A 16,434-nucleotide genomic window follows, 5' to 3' on the forward strand; every position below is an offset into this window, starting at 1 on the left:
TCCCTCTTCATTCAACATTTCTCACTGTATTGAGAACAATTGTGTATTGGTACGGTGCCTTGATAACTTCTTACTTCATCACTTTGAAGTAAGACTTACTGGTTGGACCACATAGGAGTCAAACAAGGGAACATCTTAATGAGAAGACCTAAATGGACTTGGTTGTCTGTCCAAGAAGGGTTCTCATTCAAGGAGAATAGGCTTCCAGTTCCTCAGGAAAAAGAAAACTGCCTAACTGATTATAAGAAGATAATGATGTTACTTGGATAGACCTGTTCCTAACCGGAGGAACCAAAACCTAAGAGGCGCAAACACATTGCCACAAGCCTAAACCCTCTGTTCCTAGAGTGAGAAAAGCACTCGCTAAAAATTGCTCCTGTTCCTGTTCCTTCCAACAGGACTCTCCTTTAGTCCTTTCGGATAATGAGGAACAGGACCCTCACTCTCAAGGAACCTACTCCACCTCCATTCCCAAACTCTCTGTTCCTTTCACAAAATCCTCCATTTCACCTTCGTCCTTCTCTGTTCCTTCCAGTTTTGAGCAGTTGAAGGATGAAATAAAAGGACCAAATCCTTTTGCTTCCACCTCCACAACTCTTCCACCCACACCACCATTTCTTCCTCCCATTTATCACCCTTCACCTTCTGTTTCCATTCCGGGACAGATGACACTTCCATCAATCCCTCCAGTTCCTTCACAAATCCCCTCTGCCTCTAGTTCCAAGGGTAAGGAACAGGAAATCCGGATGATCTAACTGGGTTAATGAAGTCTGCCTTCCTGCACAACATATGATAAAATTTTACAATCATCTTCATTGGACTTTGGATGCCAAAACTGATACTATGATGAGTCTTATGAAGAATTGAGTGATACGTGGTTGCGCACAAAAGAAGATGGACACTATGGCTCGTACTTGGAGGAGCTGAAGGAACAGGTTGACTCAACATGGGGCGGTGATGAAGAAATTGGAGGATGTGGTTGAAGAAGAAGTTGTAGAGGAACACCATTCCCCTTCCCTTTCTTAGTTTTTTTTTTGTTGTTCTGTTTCCTTTTTAAGGAACACAACTTTTGTTTTCCTTTTTCTTTTCTTTCTTTGTTTTGTTATGGAACAAGTGCTATATAATCAATGACTTTTGCTATTTGTCTATGTTTCTAAATGTTTGCATAATTTCTTCCTTGGAATGGCTAGTATTATGTGATTGATGTTTGAGCAAGTTTACTCTTTGATTTTCTAACTTAACCACTAATGGTGCTTGCATATTGGTCTTAAGGTGTTAAATCAATTCATCAATTCATGCAGAGTCTATTCTTTTTGAGGATGACAAAGGGGGAAAAGGATTTAAGGAACAAACTTAAAAAATGAAAAAAATAAAAATTAAAAAATTGGATAAGGTAAATGAAAAATCAAAAATAGGTTAAGGTAAATGAAAAATCAAAATTCAGTTACTCACATAATTGTGTTTTATTTTTCATTTTCTTCTTTATGTTTTTTTCATTTCATTCACTTATATTATTTGTTATTTTCCTTAGTTTGTACCTTTGTTGTCATCATCAAAAAGGGGGAAATTGTTGAACCCTAGTTTTGATAATGACAAAGAAACAAAGGAACAAACTAAGTAGTGAACTAATGAATTATTTAAGTGTATGGTGTTTTAGGTATCAATGCAAGGAACTGGGAGAATACGAAGTCAATGAAGAAATCAAGAAAAGATCTCAAAGGCTAAGTAAAGAAGTTTCTATGTTGATACTGGACCAAGCATTGGATCAAGAAAAATAGAAGCTAGGCGTTTTATTTTCTAGTTCCAATGTAAAGGAACAAAGAAAGAATGGTAAGGAACTGTGGCAGTATTTGAGAATGAAGTTTGTTCCTTTGTAAGGAACAAACTAAGTGGCACTAAAAATATGTTAAAGGAACTAATTAATAAAGGAACTAGACTTAGGCGTGTCAAGTATAACGGTTAAAAGTAATGGAGTAAGTCATGCCTAATTATAGGAAATTAGTTTATTCTAATTTCAAATGATAAAATCAGTTTTAAAAAAAAATCTGTTTTGAGAAAAGATTTTTTTTTCGGAAAATAAGAAAATAAATATCCGGTTTTAGAAAGATTTTTTTAAAGATATTATTTTCTTAAAGATTAAAATTCAGTTTAAAGATAAAAAGTTTTATAAAAACTGATTTTCGGATAAGCTCAAGGAACTCCTATTATTAGGAGTAATGGCTATTTATCCACGTTCATTTTAGTTCATGGGATCATGGGACATGATGTAAACGTGTTCCTTAGGGGAAGGAACATCATGGGTAATGGATTAAACATGTACTCAATTAATCCCACGTTCTTCATGATTACACTAAATATAGAAGTCTAGATAAGTTCCAAATTGTGTCTGACTAAGTAATTAAGTGAGTTTAACTTATTAAGTGTCAGTGCCTTCATTCTCTCATAATAGCCATTTGTTCTTTGCCTTCTTACTCTAATTCCACTAAGCTTATTTCGATCAATTGTATTTTGGTTTTTGGGGTAAGGGAACTTTGAGTGAAGTTCTGTAAGAGAAAGGCTTTGAGTGAAGCTTGTATGTGTGAGAAAACTTCGAGTGAAGTTGAGAGGAACTGCTGTTAAGGGAACAGTGGTTCAGGAACTTGAGTTTAGGAACTCAAGGTGTGGCTCGAGTTAGAATTAGGTTGTAACAAGTTGTTTGGCCTAATTAGTGAAAGTGTTGAGTTTAAAATCCCTAGTGGTCGAGGTTGTTTCTTCTTGTTGGGCCCAAGAAGTTTTTCCTCGTAAAAATCCCTTGTGTTCCTTTAGCTTGTTTATTCGTTTAAGTTTTAATTTCCGCAAAAAGTTACGTTTATTTCTACACCTACAATTCACCCCCCCTCTTGTAGTGTTCCTAGGGAAATAACAGCCACAGTGGAGGCGGCCAAGGAGGCCATGAATACGATTATTGGTACTTTGAAGGACTGGGCTGTGCAGGCCTTTGGAATGCTGGCTGAGGAGGAGGACATTCCGAGGTATGTTCGCCAGCTAGAATTTCAAGAGAGCCTGCACAGAGCTAATATTAAAGGGGAGGAACCCCCCGTCTTCCAGGAGTCTTCAAAGGACGAAGACGATGCCGAGGCCCAGGACGAAGGGAACAACACTCCTCCGGACGCCTAAATTCCCCATTTTCCATTTTGGCCGCGGGCCACTTGTAATTTTTTATACTTTTGCTTTATATTAGCTTGTAATCTAGTTTTTAGATTAGCTTGTAATCCTTCCTTCTATCTATCAAAAGTTATCTTTTTTCATTTCCAATGCTTTACACTTTCTTGCAATGGACGCCTTGTTTTACGATTGAACATTTATGCCTAGGTATAAAAGCAATTCGTCTTAAAAGACTTCGTCTGATCGAATAGTTCTTTTGGCCGAGTTTATCAAGACATTTATCAGTTGCCTAAACATTAATACTCAAGTATGAAAGCAATTCGTCATAATCTACTTCGTCTGAACCAATAGCTCTTTTTTGGACGAGTAGGTCAGGACGTTCGTCAGGTGCCTAAGCAAAAACTTTTGATATTATAATCTGCTAAGTTAATAACTTGTTCGACCTGAACTTTGACAATCATTCGTCATTGGACAAAGACTTGGTTATTTTTTAATAAATTATGCCCCTATATGCCCCCCTTCTTGGACGAGGAGATTTTGATAACCTTCCTTTGTTTCAAGAATGAGAAAAGCCATAATTTGTGTAATAACTTGGACGTTTTTATGAAGGTGATTGCAACCCGTCCATCTTTGTTGAATTATGAAATAACTTGTTCCTTTACTAAGGTTGTTATTTCTAAATTTTGGGCTTTTAGACGGAAAGTAGGATACCTTTACTAAGGCGTCCTAATTCCAGCCGACCTTGTTTAGGATATGTTTAACTCTTTAAGTAAACGAACGACCAATTTTATGTACTTATCTATATTAGGATGATAACATGTTGGCCGATCTCCTAATAGAAGGTGTGTTTACTTACTGCTCTGTTGTATTAGTTAGCTTTGGAAGATAGTATATAACTTAAGCAAATAAATCAAACAGAGAGTCATAGGGAAGTAGAGCTGTATTATATGAATTTTGCTTGACGGATAGTCAAGGTACATGTATACATTTCTACTTTTTTCATTGTAATGCATTAAGAGTATATTACAATTTCTCAAGATACCCTAAACAAAGTATTTTTTCAAAATATCAGAATTCCACGTCCTAGGAATAGAACGCCTGTCCATGCGTTCCAGACGAAAGGTGCCATTATGAACTACTTCGATATTTTGTAGGGTCCTTCCCAATTAGGGGTGAGCTGTCCTAGCTCCTTAGCTCGGCCGACTGCTTCCATCTTCCTCAAGACGAGGTCTCCAAGCTTCAATGGACGCCTTGCAACTCTTTTGTTAAACTCCCTTGCCATCCTTAACTTGTAGAGTTGCATTCTCAGCAGTGCATTGCCCCTGACTTCAAGGACTAAGTCCAGGGCCGTCCGGAGAGCCGCCCAGTTAGCATCTTCTGAGTACATCAGCACCCTCAGGGTTGGTTCTTCAATCTCTATATGAAGGACGGCCTCAGAGCCATATACCAGCATGAATGGAGTTTCTCCAGTGGAATTCTTGGTTGTTGTCCTTATTGACCATAAGACCAACTGCAATTCTTCTACCCATAGTCCCTTTGCATTATCTAACTTCTTTTTGATCCTGGCCGACAAGATCTTGTTAAAATCTTCGACCTGCCCATTGGCTTGCGGATGAGCCACTGCAGCAAAGTGAGCCTTGATCCCTTGATCGGCCAACCATTGACGAAGCTTGGGTGTTTCAAATTGCGATCCATTGTCAAAGACAATACACTGAGGCATACCAAACCTTGTGATGAGGTTCTTCCAGATGAACCCTTTGACGTCATTGGTGGTTATGCCTCTCAGTGCTTCAGCCTCCACCCATTTTGTAAAGTAGTCGATGGCCACTACCACAAACTTCTTCTGGCCGGCCGCAATAGGAAAAGGGCCAAGAATGTTCATTCCCCATTTAGCAAATGGAAGAGGAAAGAGGATTGGAGTTAAGTAATTGGCAGCTTCTGATAGATATTGCCATGCTTTTGACAACTATCACATTTCTTAGCGTAAAGCAAGGCGTCTTCCTTCAAAGTCGGCCAGAAATAGCCAGTCCTTAGAGCTTTTTCTCCTAACGCCCTCCCCCCAATGTGGGAAGCACAGGCTCCTTCATGCAGTTCTTTCAAAACGTCCAATCCCTCCTTCCTGCTGATGCACTTAAGAAGGGGCCGGTTGAAGGATTTTTTGTATAGAGTTTCATTGCATAACTCGAACCACTTGTCCCTAGCTTTCTCATACTTAGCTTCTAGAGAATCAAGTGGCAACCGTCCTGTCTTCTTGTACTCAATAATTGGGCTCATCCATTTATCTTCTCGGCTAAGAAACATAACTTCCTCGGTATCAATGCTCTTGGCCGCCTTGACCTCCTAGAAGACTGTTCTAGGGACATCCCCTTCGGCCGAACTAGCCAGCTTATATAGGGCATCAGCCTAATGGTTTTTAGATCTAGGCACTTGATCTAGGACGAATCGCTTGAAAGACTTGATCTCCTCTTTAATCAAGTTCATATACTTACCCATGGACGCCTCCTTGCATTCGAAGTCCCCGTTCACTTGGCTGACTACCAACAGAGAATCAGTTTTAGCTTCAATTTCCAGGGCCCCCGCCGCTTTGCACATTTTAATGCCGGCTAAGAGAGCTTCATACTCTGCCTCGTTGTTTGAGGCCTGGAATTGAAACATCATTGCATACTCAAACTTGTCCCCTTCTGGTGATTGGAAAATGATCCCGGCACCACATCCATTAGCAGTGGATGCTCCGTCCACCATTAGGGTCCAATGCTTCTTCCCCTCTGCTGGGTCTTGGACGCTGTCTACCATAGGCCGGGTAAGCTCTACAATAAAGTCCGCTAGAGCTTGCCCCTTGATTGCTTTTCGGGGCTCGAACGTCAAGTCAAACATATTGAGCTCAACGGCTGGCCATTAAAAGCGCCAAGCCGAACTTCTCGATGGATGAATACCTGCCCTCTGCGTCCTTTAGCACATGGCTAACAAAGTAGACGGGTATTTGTACTGAATCTCTCTCAGCGAGGAGAACAACACTTACCGTGAATGGGGACACGGCCAGGTAAACATACAATTTTTCTCCTTCAGCCGGACTCATTAGCCTAGGCAACTGCCGAAGATGCTCTTTAACTTGCTGAAGTGCTTTTTCTACTTCCTCCGTCCATTCAAACTTTGCATTCTTTTTTATGGTTGCAAAGAAGTGATGACATTTATCTCCTAATTTTGAAAAAAACCGTCCAAGAGCAGCCAGACATCCCGTCAGACGCTAAACTTCTTTGACTTTAGACGGCGAAGTCATATCTATGATTGCTTGAATCTTATCAGGGTTGGCCTCAATCCCTCACTGATCGACCAAAAACCCCAGAAATCTCCCAGCTACTACGCCGAATACGCATTTCTGCGGATTGAACTTTAACTTGTATTTCCTCAAGGTGAGGAAAGTTTCTCTTAAATCGTCCAGATGATCCTTTTCTTCTTGACTCTTGACGATCATATCGTCGATATAAGCCTCCATATTTCTCCCAAGCTGTGGCTGGAACACAGTGTTGATAAGCCATTGAAAGGTGGCCGATGCATTTCTCAGGCCGAAGGGCATCCGGAGCCAGCCATACAACCCTTTCTCTGTGATGAAGGAGGCTTTATCCGGTCGTCTGGCCACAGGGGATCTGGTGGAAGCTTGAGTAGGTGTCCATGAAACTAAGCAGTGCATGCCCTGCTGTAGAATCAACCAGCCGGTCAATTTTGGGCAATGGAAAGCTGTCTTTAGGACAAGCCTTGTTTAAATCCGTGTAATCAACACACATCCTCCACGTGCCATTAGGCTTGGGAGCCATTACCACATTGGCCACCCAATCTGGATAATAGGTTTCACGGATAAACTTAGACTTGAGCAGCTTCTGAACCTCTTGGTCAACGGCTGATTCCTGGCGGCCCAAGATGCCTCTTCTTTTGCCGGCGACGGCTTCTGCCCCGGCTCAATGTTCAGCTTATGTACCGCCACCTCAGGATCTATCCCAGGCATTTCCTCTACGGTATAGGCGAAATCATCTTCAAATTCTCTTAGCAGCGTGACCAAGGCGTCCCTGATTTCTGAATTCAGGACGGACCTAATCTTCAATGTCCTTTCTCGACGAACTGGTCGTAAACAGATTTCTACCAGACTTTCTACCGGCTCTGGACGTTCTAGTCCCAGGCTCATTATAGCCATAACCTCCTCAGATGAATTCTTTTCCTCTTTAATAGCCAAACACTTTCTTTTCTTGCTGGGCAAGAGCATTGACGGCTTGCTCTCAGGAAGAGGTAGCACTTGCACCTTTTCTACTTCTTGCTTTAACTCAAATTCTGACCCTTCACCTTCTCAGCCGAATCATCCTCCCTGCCCTTCAGACGGTCTGCCTTTTCTTTCCATGATGATGGTTTGAGGAAGAGCATTCTCTAGCAGCTTGCTGATCTCCATAAAGATATCCAATCTTCCCCCCATCACACTCGAACTTCATCAGCATTAGATGAGTCACAATAACAGCCTTGATGTGATTTAAGGTAGGTCGTCCGAGAATGACATTATAAGCAGTCAAGTCCCGTACTATCAAGAATTTCACAAAAAGCGTCCGATCAGCATCTTTTTCCCCAACCCTGACGGGTAGGGTGACGGTTCCCATAGGATGGATGATTCCTCCGCCGAAGCCAATTATAGGATGATTTACAGGCACCAGATCATTTTTATCAAACTTCAACCAGATAAACAATCAGCACTGATTATATCAGTAGAGCTTCCGGTATCAATCAGAATTCGTCTAACCCTGAGGTTGGCAATCTTCATTTCCAATAATAGTGGGTCTCATGCGGCGTCCTTATCTTTCCTCGGTCCAACTCACTGACCACTATTTTGGGAAAAGGATCGACTCAGCCTGGTTGGTAGCATAACCTGACTTAGCTCCCTTAAATAGTTCTTGTGGCCGCGATTTGTTGGACCGGCCGCGAATCCTCCTGAAATGACCATTACAACATCATCATCTGTGCTGCACCATCCATCTTTCTTCCTTGACGATTATCTCTTATCTGGAATTTCCTTCCTGACGAAGGGAGATAATTGTTCATTTTTCCCTTTCGGGCCAGATCTTCTAATGCTCTCTTCAAATGCTTGCACTCATTGGTTTCATGACCACAATCCTTGTGGAAATGACAATACTTGCTCTTATCTTTGTTACGGTAGGGCGTCTTCATTTCAGCCGGCACCTTCAGCTCATGCTGATCTTTAATTTGCATAAGAATGGAATACTGATCTTTGTTGAACTCTATAGGTTCAACTGAGGCTGCCGGCTCAGACCGCCTACTCCTCTTGGACGAGGTGGTCAACAAAGTCATTGCCCAAGTTTCAGCTTTCTTGGGCGGATTCTTTTTTGGCTGAATAGCCTCTTCAACTTTCTTTACCTCCGGCTGTTTTGCCTCAGCACAAACCTCCATGCATGAATGAATGCTTCAGCTTCCTTCAAAGCTTCTGTCAATGTGGTGATTTTCTTCTTTACCAAATCAAACTTAAAGCTTCCAGGTCTTAGACCTCTGATAAAGGCGTCAAACGCCACTCCAGCATTCAGATCCTGGATCTGCAACGCTTCTAGATTGAATCTCTTCACATAACCTCTCAAGGCCTCTTTAGGACCTTGAACCACCTTACCCAATTGCATACTTGTTTTTTGTTCTTGACGGTTAGCCACAAAGTGACTGGTGAACAGGATACTGAGCTCAGTGAAATTGTTCACTGAGTTAGGCGGCAAATTGTTAAACCATTTCTGAGCTACTCCCTTCAACGTAGCTGGGAAATTTTTACACCAAGTAGCATCGTCCACCCCTTGGACATACATCTGATGCTTATAGGCTGATAGATGATCGTCTGGATCTATTGTTCCATCGAAAGGCTCGATCGTCGGGAGCTTAACCTTTGGGAAAGGAGGGGACTCCATAATTCTGACCGAGAAAGGAGTTGGCCAATTGATCTGGAGTGCCCCAACCTGACCCTCAATGGGTATGTGCTCCGCGGTACTCCTTTAGTACCGGATTAGAAGAGGTGTTAGCTAAGGCCTGACGCCTATACACCATTGGCTGCAAAACTGTTTTTCTTGCCTTGGCTGAAAAGCCGAAGGTCCATGACTTCGTCCTGCTGTTCTGGACGGAAGCCTCAATGACGGGTCCTTCATATAAGGAGTGGAACCAGAGGCTGAACGCTGCTGGGCTGCAGCTCTCTTGGCTTCCAGATACTCCCTAGCATCCGTCTCCATTTTGTGGCCGGTAGGGGGAATATTGTCTCCTGGACGGACTACCAGCTTCCAGTCCATCTTCCCCTTGAGTCACTAACAGCTGGCTGCTTTCCTTGGAAGGCGGCCTGGACACTCTGGCCGATGGCCGGCTAGTCCTGGACGACCCTCTTGAGACCTCCTCTTTAGCGGTCTGCTGCCTCTCCTCCTGGACTTATCTGAAAGAACAACATATTGTTCTTAATCTGCTCTTCCATGACAGCGGCCATTCCTGTTCTGGAAGTCATTTAAGACATTCTCTAAGTGACCAGCTGTCATGGACGATCAAGATTTTCCTAGATGACAGGGGTCACTGTCCTTCCCTTAATATGAACGGCAGCATGATCCATGTCCCGTCCTTGGGGTGGCCTCTCGTCATCAACAGTATCCTCTACTTGAACCCTGAAACTTCTGTTCCTCGCCACGTTTGATGAGTGACAATCTGTCATTGTTGCGTCTCCCCACAGACGGCGCCAAATGTTACGTAGTATGAAACTAGCAATGTAATACAACAACTCCCAACTTCAAGTTCTTAATTTGGAGACTTGTGCAACAATGATTGGGCTCGAATCCCGATTCTGAACTCCGATCAGCAACCTGCAAAAAGGGACCCACCCTGGAGGTTTGGGTGGTATTTTCCCTCCGATGCTTAAGTCAGATATCACGGATATGAAGGAACTTTTAGAGAGAGAAAGTAGAGAGAAAGAGAGAGAATTTATGGCAGAAAAACAGTATTGTGCTCTGAAAAACGTAACTTTTCCTTGAACTCAAGGACTATTTATACTGTTTGGAATGACTGATGTGCCTTGATGTCACCCTAATTTGGGAGCATCTGGTTGGCTAAGCAATAATATGATGACACGTGGCAAGTGCTGATTGGTCAAGACAATTTACCCTTTAGTTGAATCAGGTTTTACTTGTCACTACTACAAATATGGGTAAAGTGACCACCCATAAGAGACCACTTTGATGATATAAGTGATTATTTAGCAAAAAACACCTAATTTCTTAAACAAGAGGTTCTTATATTATGATAAAAAGACCTCCTTTTTAGACATTGTGGTCTTTTTGCACATCTTAAAATACAAAAATATTAAAGAAAACCACTTATTTTTGTTAAGTGGTTATTTTTAATTTTATATCCTTTTAGAGAAAATTATGAATTTCTAAATATATATTAGCGGGTATGGTGATGAATTGTAAATTGAAAAGGAAAAAAAACGAATTTTTTAAACAAGGAAATAAGGAATAAACTTATTCCTTCTAAAAAAACCCTAATTAAAAGAATACTTCATCTATTCCTTCCAAAAAAACAATTCACATCTCGTTCTTTCTCCCTAGAGCTGCGATAGCACAGAACCTACGAATTTTGCAACCCACCCCAAATTCCTTTGCCAACTAGCGTTGCCAGTACTCGAAATTCACCGGCCAATATTCCTCGCCGGTATTCTCGTCTTTGCGCCATTTATCCCGTCGGTATACTCTGTTCCATTACCAGCCCACCACCACCGCATTATCGCCGGTATCGTGATCATTTCCAGGTTCTTTTTCGTTTAGATTGAAATTTTAATGTTTGTCCATTTTATTTGATGTTTAATTCTTGATTTATGTATGTGAAAATATATATAGTAAATACTGCATATAATATGATTAAGGGTTTTTAAATGATTGTATTATTTTGCTAAAGCTTTCATCTTTAGATAACATGAACTTTCATTAAATTAAAGTTCTCTTTTTATGAACCCTAATCACTAATTAGGCTTTAATGAAGGGGAGATGGGATATTTTGGCATAAAGAATTGAATTTGGTTACTTTTGAAGATGAGGTTTAGGTTTAGGTTTGGCGCAAATTCAGAATATGAAATTAATAGATAGGTAATTAGTTAGAACAATGGGTTGATTAATTTACTCTGCATATGAGTTGAAATAAATATGGCTACTTTAGGTATCTTTTGAGAAGTTGATTTTTTGAATCTTCATATATCGATATTATTTTGTAATGAATTATGGTATTGCATCAATGAAATTTTTGTCAAGTTATATAAAAATTCGAATTTTGCCAATGCAAGTGGCTCGCGATTTTGTAGGAAATATATATCAAATAAAACTGTCAAGAATAAGTCAACCTTTGTGTTGACCTCTTTTGACAAGTCAACCTTCATTTATTCCAGTAGCAAGTAAAGCTTGTACATGAATTAGCTTTTAACGAGTTTTTTTACTTATGACCTAAACAACCCCTACAATTTTGTTCAGTTTTAAGTTTCTCACGGAACTTTTATAAAATACAAGCGAGCAGTGCAAATATGTTCTAGAGAACAATTTAATGAGTTCTAGAATACACACCTGTTAAAACTGAACAAAATTGTAGGGGTTGTTCAGGTCATAAGTAAAAAAAACTTGTTAAAAGCTAATTCGTGTACAAGCTTTACTTGCTACTGGAATAAATGAAGGTTGACTTGTTAAAAGCGATCAACGCAAAGGTTGACATATTCTTGACAATTTTTCCTAAATTATATAAAGCCACAAGCTAGAATTTTGTCGTTAAAAAAATGAGGCAAATTCTAATGTATGGCCTCTTATATCAAATTAAATATAGTACTTAGGAAGACGAAAGAGACCACCTTTCTATCTAAGTGATTTTTTTGAGAAAGATAAAGAGACCACCTATAAATAATAAGTGGTTTTTTAGTACGATGAAAGAGACCACATTTGTTTTTTATGTGGTTCCTTATCCTTCTTATTTTTTTCTACTACAATACATAAAAAAACCACTTATTTGAAAAAAATGGTTTCTTCTTTCAATATAACAAACCACCCCTAATAAGTGGTCTTTTACCCTGAGAGACCCCTGAGCTAGAGACCACCTCTAAAGTGGTCTCTAAAGTGTTTTTTAGGGGGTCTCTTTATGCATTTTTGTAGTAGTGTGTATTTGGCCTGAGTACAATTTTAGGGCCACAAGGGAGCTTTCCAGTACACCTTTTCCTCAGAAAAGTGTACTTTAGCCCAAAGAACCTGCAGCCCTCTGTACTTTTCTTTGCCTAAGTGAATGCCACATGTAGGGCTGGGATAGTGCCATGTGTCATCATAATAGCCGTCGATTTTTAGGCTACAACACCCCTGTCGTAACGTTTAGCTGGGGTAGGTAAAGATCGAAGGACTTTGGATAGTGAAGACCATTACTTCTTGTTTTATTGCATAATAAGATGCAAGTTTACTCGTTATGTCGTAAAGACTGCCGCAGCGTTACTGGAACAGGTGTGGATGACTTGCCTGGAAGTCAATAACACACAGTGAGAGAACACTAAGGTCCCTAGCAGTTAGCGACGCAGACTTGATAATAATATCATTTATTTCTTACACAATGACGGGAAAGCAAAGTAAATCACTTAAGTAAATGAAGTATCGTTTGAGATGTGTAGCGTTCCAACTGCGTGGTATGGAGCTTCCGTCGCGTCGGACCAGTTGGTAAGCTCCATTGGCTACTACCTTACTAATTTGATATGGTCCTTCCCACTTAGGCCCTAGCTTACCAGCGTTAGCTTCTTGTGTGTTTTGAAATACTTTTCTTAGGACCCAATCACCTTCAACAAAAGATTTGGCTTGGACGTTTTTGTTGAAACTCCTTGCGACTACTTGTTGTTGAGCCACCATGCGTACCAACGCTGCATCGCGCAATTCTTCAATGGTGTCCAAGTCGTTCACGAGCTCGCCACAGTTTTGCTGCTCCGTCGCTAGACCACATCTCGCAGTCGGGACGTTCACTTCAGAAGGCATGACAGCTTCACACCCATATACTAGTCAGAACGGTGTTTGTCCTGTCGCAGTGCGCGGTGTCGTGCGATAAGCCCATAAGATGAAAGACAAAGTTTCAATGATCGTCTTATTACTAGACTCTGCCTGTCCGTTGGCTTGCGGATATCTTGGCATTGACGTTAACAACGTTATGTTCCATTCGTCACAGAAACATCTTGTCTTGTTGCTAATAAACTGCGACCCATTGTCGCATATTATTTCCGACGGGACACAAAACCTGCAAATAATGTTAGTATATATAAAAGAAATCACTTCCTTGTCACATACCTGTTGGAAAGAACCTGCTTCTATCCACTTAGAAAAGTAATCAGTTAGTGCGAACATAAAGATCTTCTGGCCTGGGGCTGCAGGCAATTTGCCAACTATGTCCATGCCCCATTTCATGAAAGGCCAAGGTGTTAAAGTAGGGTGCAAAATCTCGCAATGTTTATGCGTCATACCTGCGTGTCGTTGACAGCTATCGCACTTAGCAACATACCTTATCGCATCTTTCTTCATTGTGGGCCAATAGTATCCCATGCACAACACTCTATTGGTCAAGCTACGCCCTCCTAAGTGATTTCCACATGTCCCTTCATGCATGTCTATTAAGACTTGCCCCCACTGATCTTTTTCCAAACAACGCAGATAGGGCCCTGCGGCAGATTTCTTGAATAGTACTCCTTGAATGCGCACGTACCATGACGCTTTAAACCGAATTCTGCGCGCCTTTGCCTTGTCTGCCGGAAGCACATCGTTAGCAAGATAGTCATAAAACGGTTTTGTCCAACTGACACTTACCTCCTCAGTGTCAAGGTCGCTTGCAGCTACGATGTTGTTGATGTTACCAACGACATCTTGGTCGTCTTGAAGTCGCTCAGCCGATGTCGCAACAATTTCTCTATCACCTCTAGCGACTGTAGGGTTCGCTAGATGGACTATAAGGACGGAAGTGAATGAAACGTCCCTTAAGGAGGATCCAAGATTGGCTAATGCATCTGCCTGCATGTTCTGATCTCTTGGTATCTGCAAAATGTCAAATGGATTAAATTTTTTACTCTTACGCTGAGCTATCTCTAAATACATAGCCATTATGGAATCTTTTGCTGCGAATTCTCCTTTGACTTGGCTAACAATCAACAATAAGTTGCTGAAGACTTTCAACGCCTCTGCTCCCAAGTCTTCTGCTAACGTCATTCCTGCGATAAGTGCTTCGTACTCGGCTTCATTGTTCGTCGCTCTAAATTCACAGCAAATGGCTCGTACTACCTTGCCCCCTTGTGGCAACTCTAGCACGATACCTAGACCTGCGTCACGGAAATTAGAAGATCCGTCAACAAATAACACCCAAGGTTCGTGACCGATGTGATTAATTTTGGCGACTTCGTCGTTTGTGAGCTTTTCTAGCTCTGGGCTAAAGTCTGCCACAAAATCTGCCCATGCTTGCGACTTAATGGCTGTTCTGGGACGAAACTGGATGTCGTATCCACTGAGCGTTATTTCCCACTTACTCATGCGTCCTGTTAACTCGGGGAGTCGCAAGACGGCCTTGACAGGATAGTTAGTCATAACAATAATGGTATACGTCTCAAAATAATGCCTAAGTTTTTTAACAGCAACAACTATGGCTAAGATGAGTTTCTCCAATGAAGAATACCTGGTCTCTGCGTCTAGCAGACACTTACTGACGTAATAGATTGGGAGCTGCTGACTCTCTGCTTCTCGCGTCAGGACAGCACTGACGAACACACTGCTCACAGCAAGATAAAGCTGCAGTGTCTCCCCGTCGCTGAGCTTGGACAACAATGGCGGTGACGCTAGGTATTTTTTGAGTTCTTGTAGCACGTCTTCATGCTGTTGTGACCAATCGAAACCTTTATTCTTCCTCAAAACGTCATAGAATAAATGACATCTTTCGGACGACCAAGATATGAAATGATTCAACGCGGTCACGCGACCGGTCAACTTCTGCACTTCTTTGACGTTCCTTGGAGATTGGATATTGATAAGGGCTTTTATTTGATTCGGGATAGCTTCGATCCCTCGCTGTGTCACGACATACCCTAGGAATTTTCCTGCAGAGACTCCAAATGTACATTTAGTGGGATTTAATTTCATGCCATACCTTCGCAGAACGTCGAAAGCTTCCGACAAGTGTTGGACGTGATCGCTTGCTTGTTTGGATTTGATGAGCATGTCATCTATATACACCTCCATGGTGTCGCCCAATTGGTCTTTGAACATTTGGTTGACCAATCGTTGATAAGTGGCACCCGCATTTTTCAAACCAAAAGGTATAACCTTATAACAATATATACCTTTGTCAGTGACGAACGCGGTCTTTTCCTGATCGTTCGGGTGCATCAGTATTTGTTTGTACCCAGAATATGCGTCCATGAACGTCAGGAGCTCGTGGCCTGCCGTCGTGTCGACCATCGCGTCTATATGAGGGAGAGGGAACGGATCCTTGGGACACACTTTGTTCAAGTCTGTGAAGTCTATGCGGACTCTCCACTTTTCGTTCTTCTTGCTCACGACCACGACATTGGCTAGCCAATTTGGGTATTTTACCTCGCGGATTTTCCCAGTGTCGATCAGCCTTTGAACCTCGTGATTGATGATTTGATTCCTTTAAGGCGCGAATTTGCGTCTTTTTTTATTTACTGGCTTATGCTCGGGATCCACGTTGAGTTTATGTGTTATGACGTCGGGACTGATTCCTGTCATATCCTCATGGGACCAAGCAAAACAATCTTGATTAGCCTTTAAAAAATCGATTAACTGACCTCGTATTTCTTGCGACAGCGTCGCTCCGATTCGAATGACACGATCGGGATGGATGGATCGAGCATCACTTCATCCATGTCCTGCTCACTGGGTGCGTCGAGCGCTGATCCATCCTTTAATTGCTAGATGGCTGCCTTTGGCGGCTTGAGCGACGAGCTGTAGCATTCCCTTGTGGATTTCTGCTCGCCCTTTATTTCTTGAACCCCCCCACTAGGTTGGGAATTTCAGCATCTGATGATAAGTCGACGGGACGGCCTTCATCTTATGTATCCATGGGGTGCCAAAGATGATGTTGTATGCTGACGGGCAATCCACGACGTTGAAACTGGTCGGCATGTTGACACCTTTAGCTAACGTTGGCAACGTGATCTCCCCGACAGTGTGTTGAGCTTCTCCGCTGAAACCAACTAAGACAGTAGATTTTTTAGTAATATCTTTATCA

At 41.7% G+C, this 16,434-nt stretch overlaps 1 protein-coding gene across 1 annotated transcript; it reads right to left on the reverse strand.

Moving 5' to 3' along the window:
* Positions 1–4,279: 4,279 nt before the first annotated feature.
* On the reverse strand, positions 4,280–15,422 carry LOC130591816 (uncharacterized). The gene is made up of 3 exons (XM_057395747.1): positions 14,475–15,422; positions 13,705–14,231; positions 4,280–4,634 (listed from the first exon to the last, which is right to left on the reverse strand). The coding sequence occupies exons 1-3, from the start codon at positions 15,420–15,422 to the stop codon at positions 4,280–4,282; spliced, it is 1,830 nt and encodes a 609-aa protein (XP_057251730.1).
* Positions 15,423–16,434: the final 1,012 nt, after the last annotated feature.

This window comes from Beta vulgaris, chromosome 6, assembly GCF_026745355.1.
Source record: "Beta vulgaris subsp. vulgaris cultivar EL10 chromosome 6, EL10.2, whole genome shotgun sequence".
Taxonomy (NCBI): Eukaryota; Viridiplantae; Streptophyta; class Magnoliopsida; order Caryophyllales; family Amaranthaceae; genus Beta; species Beta vulgaris.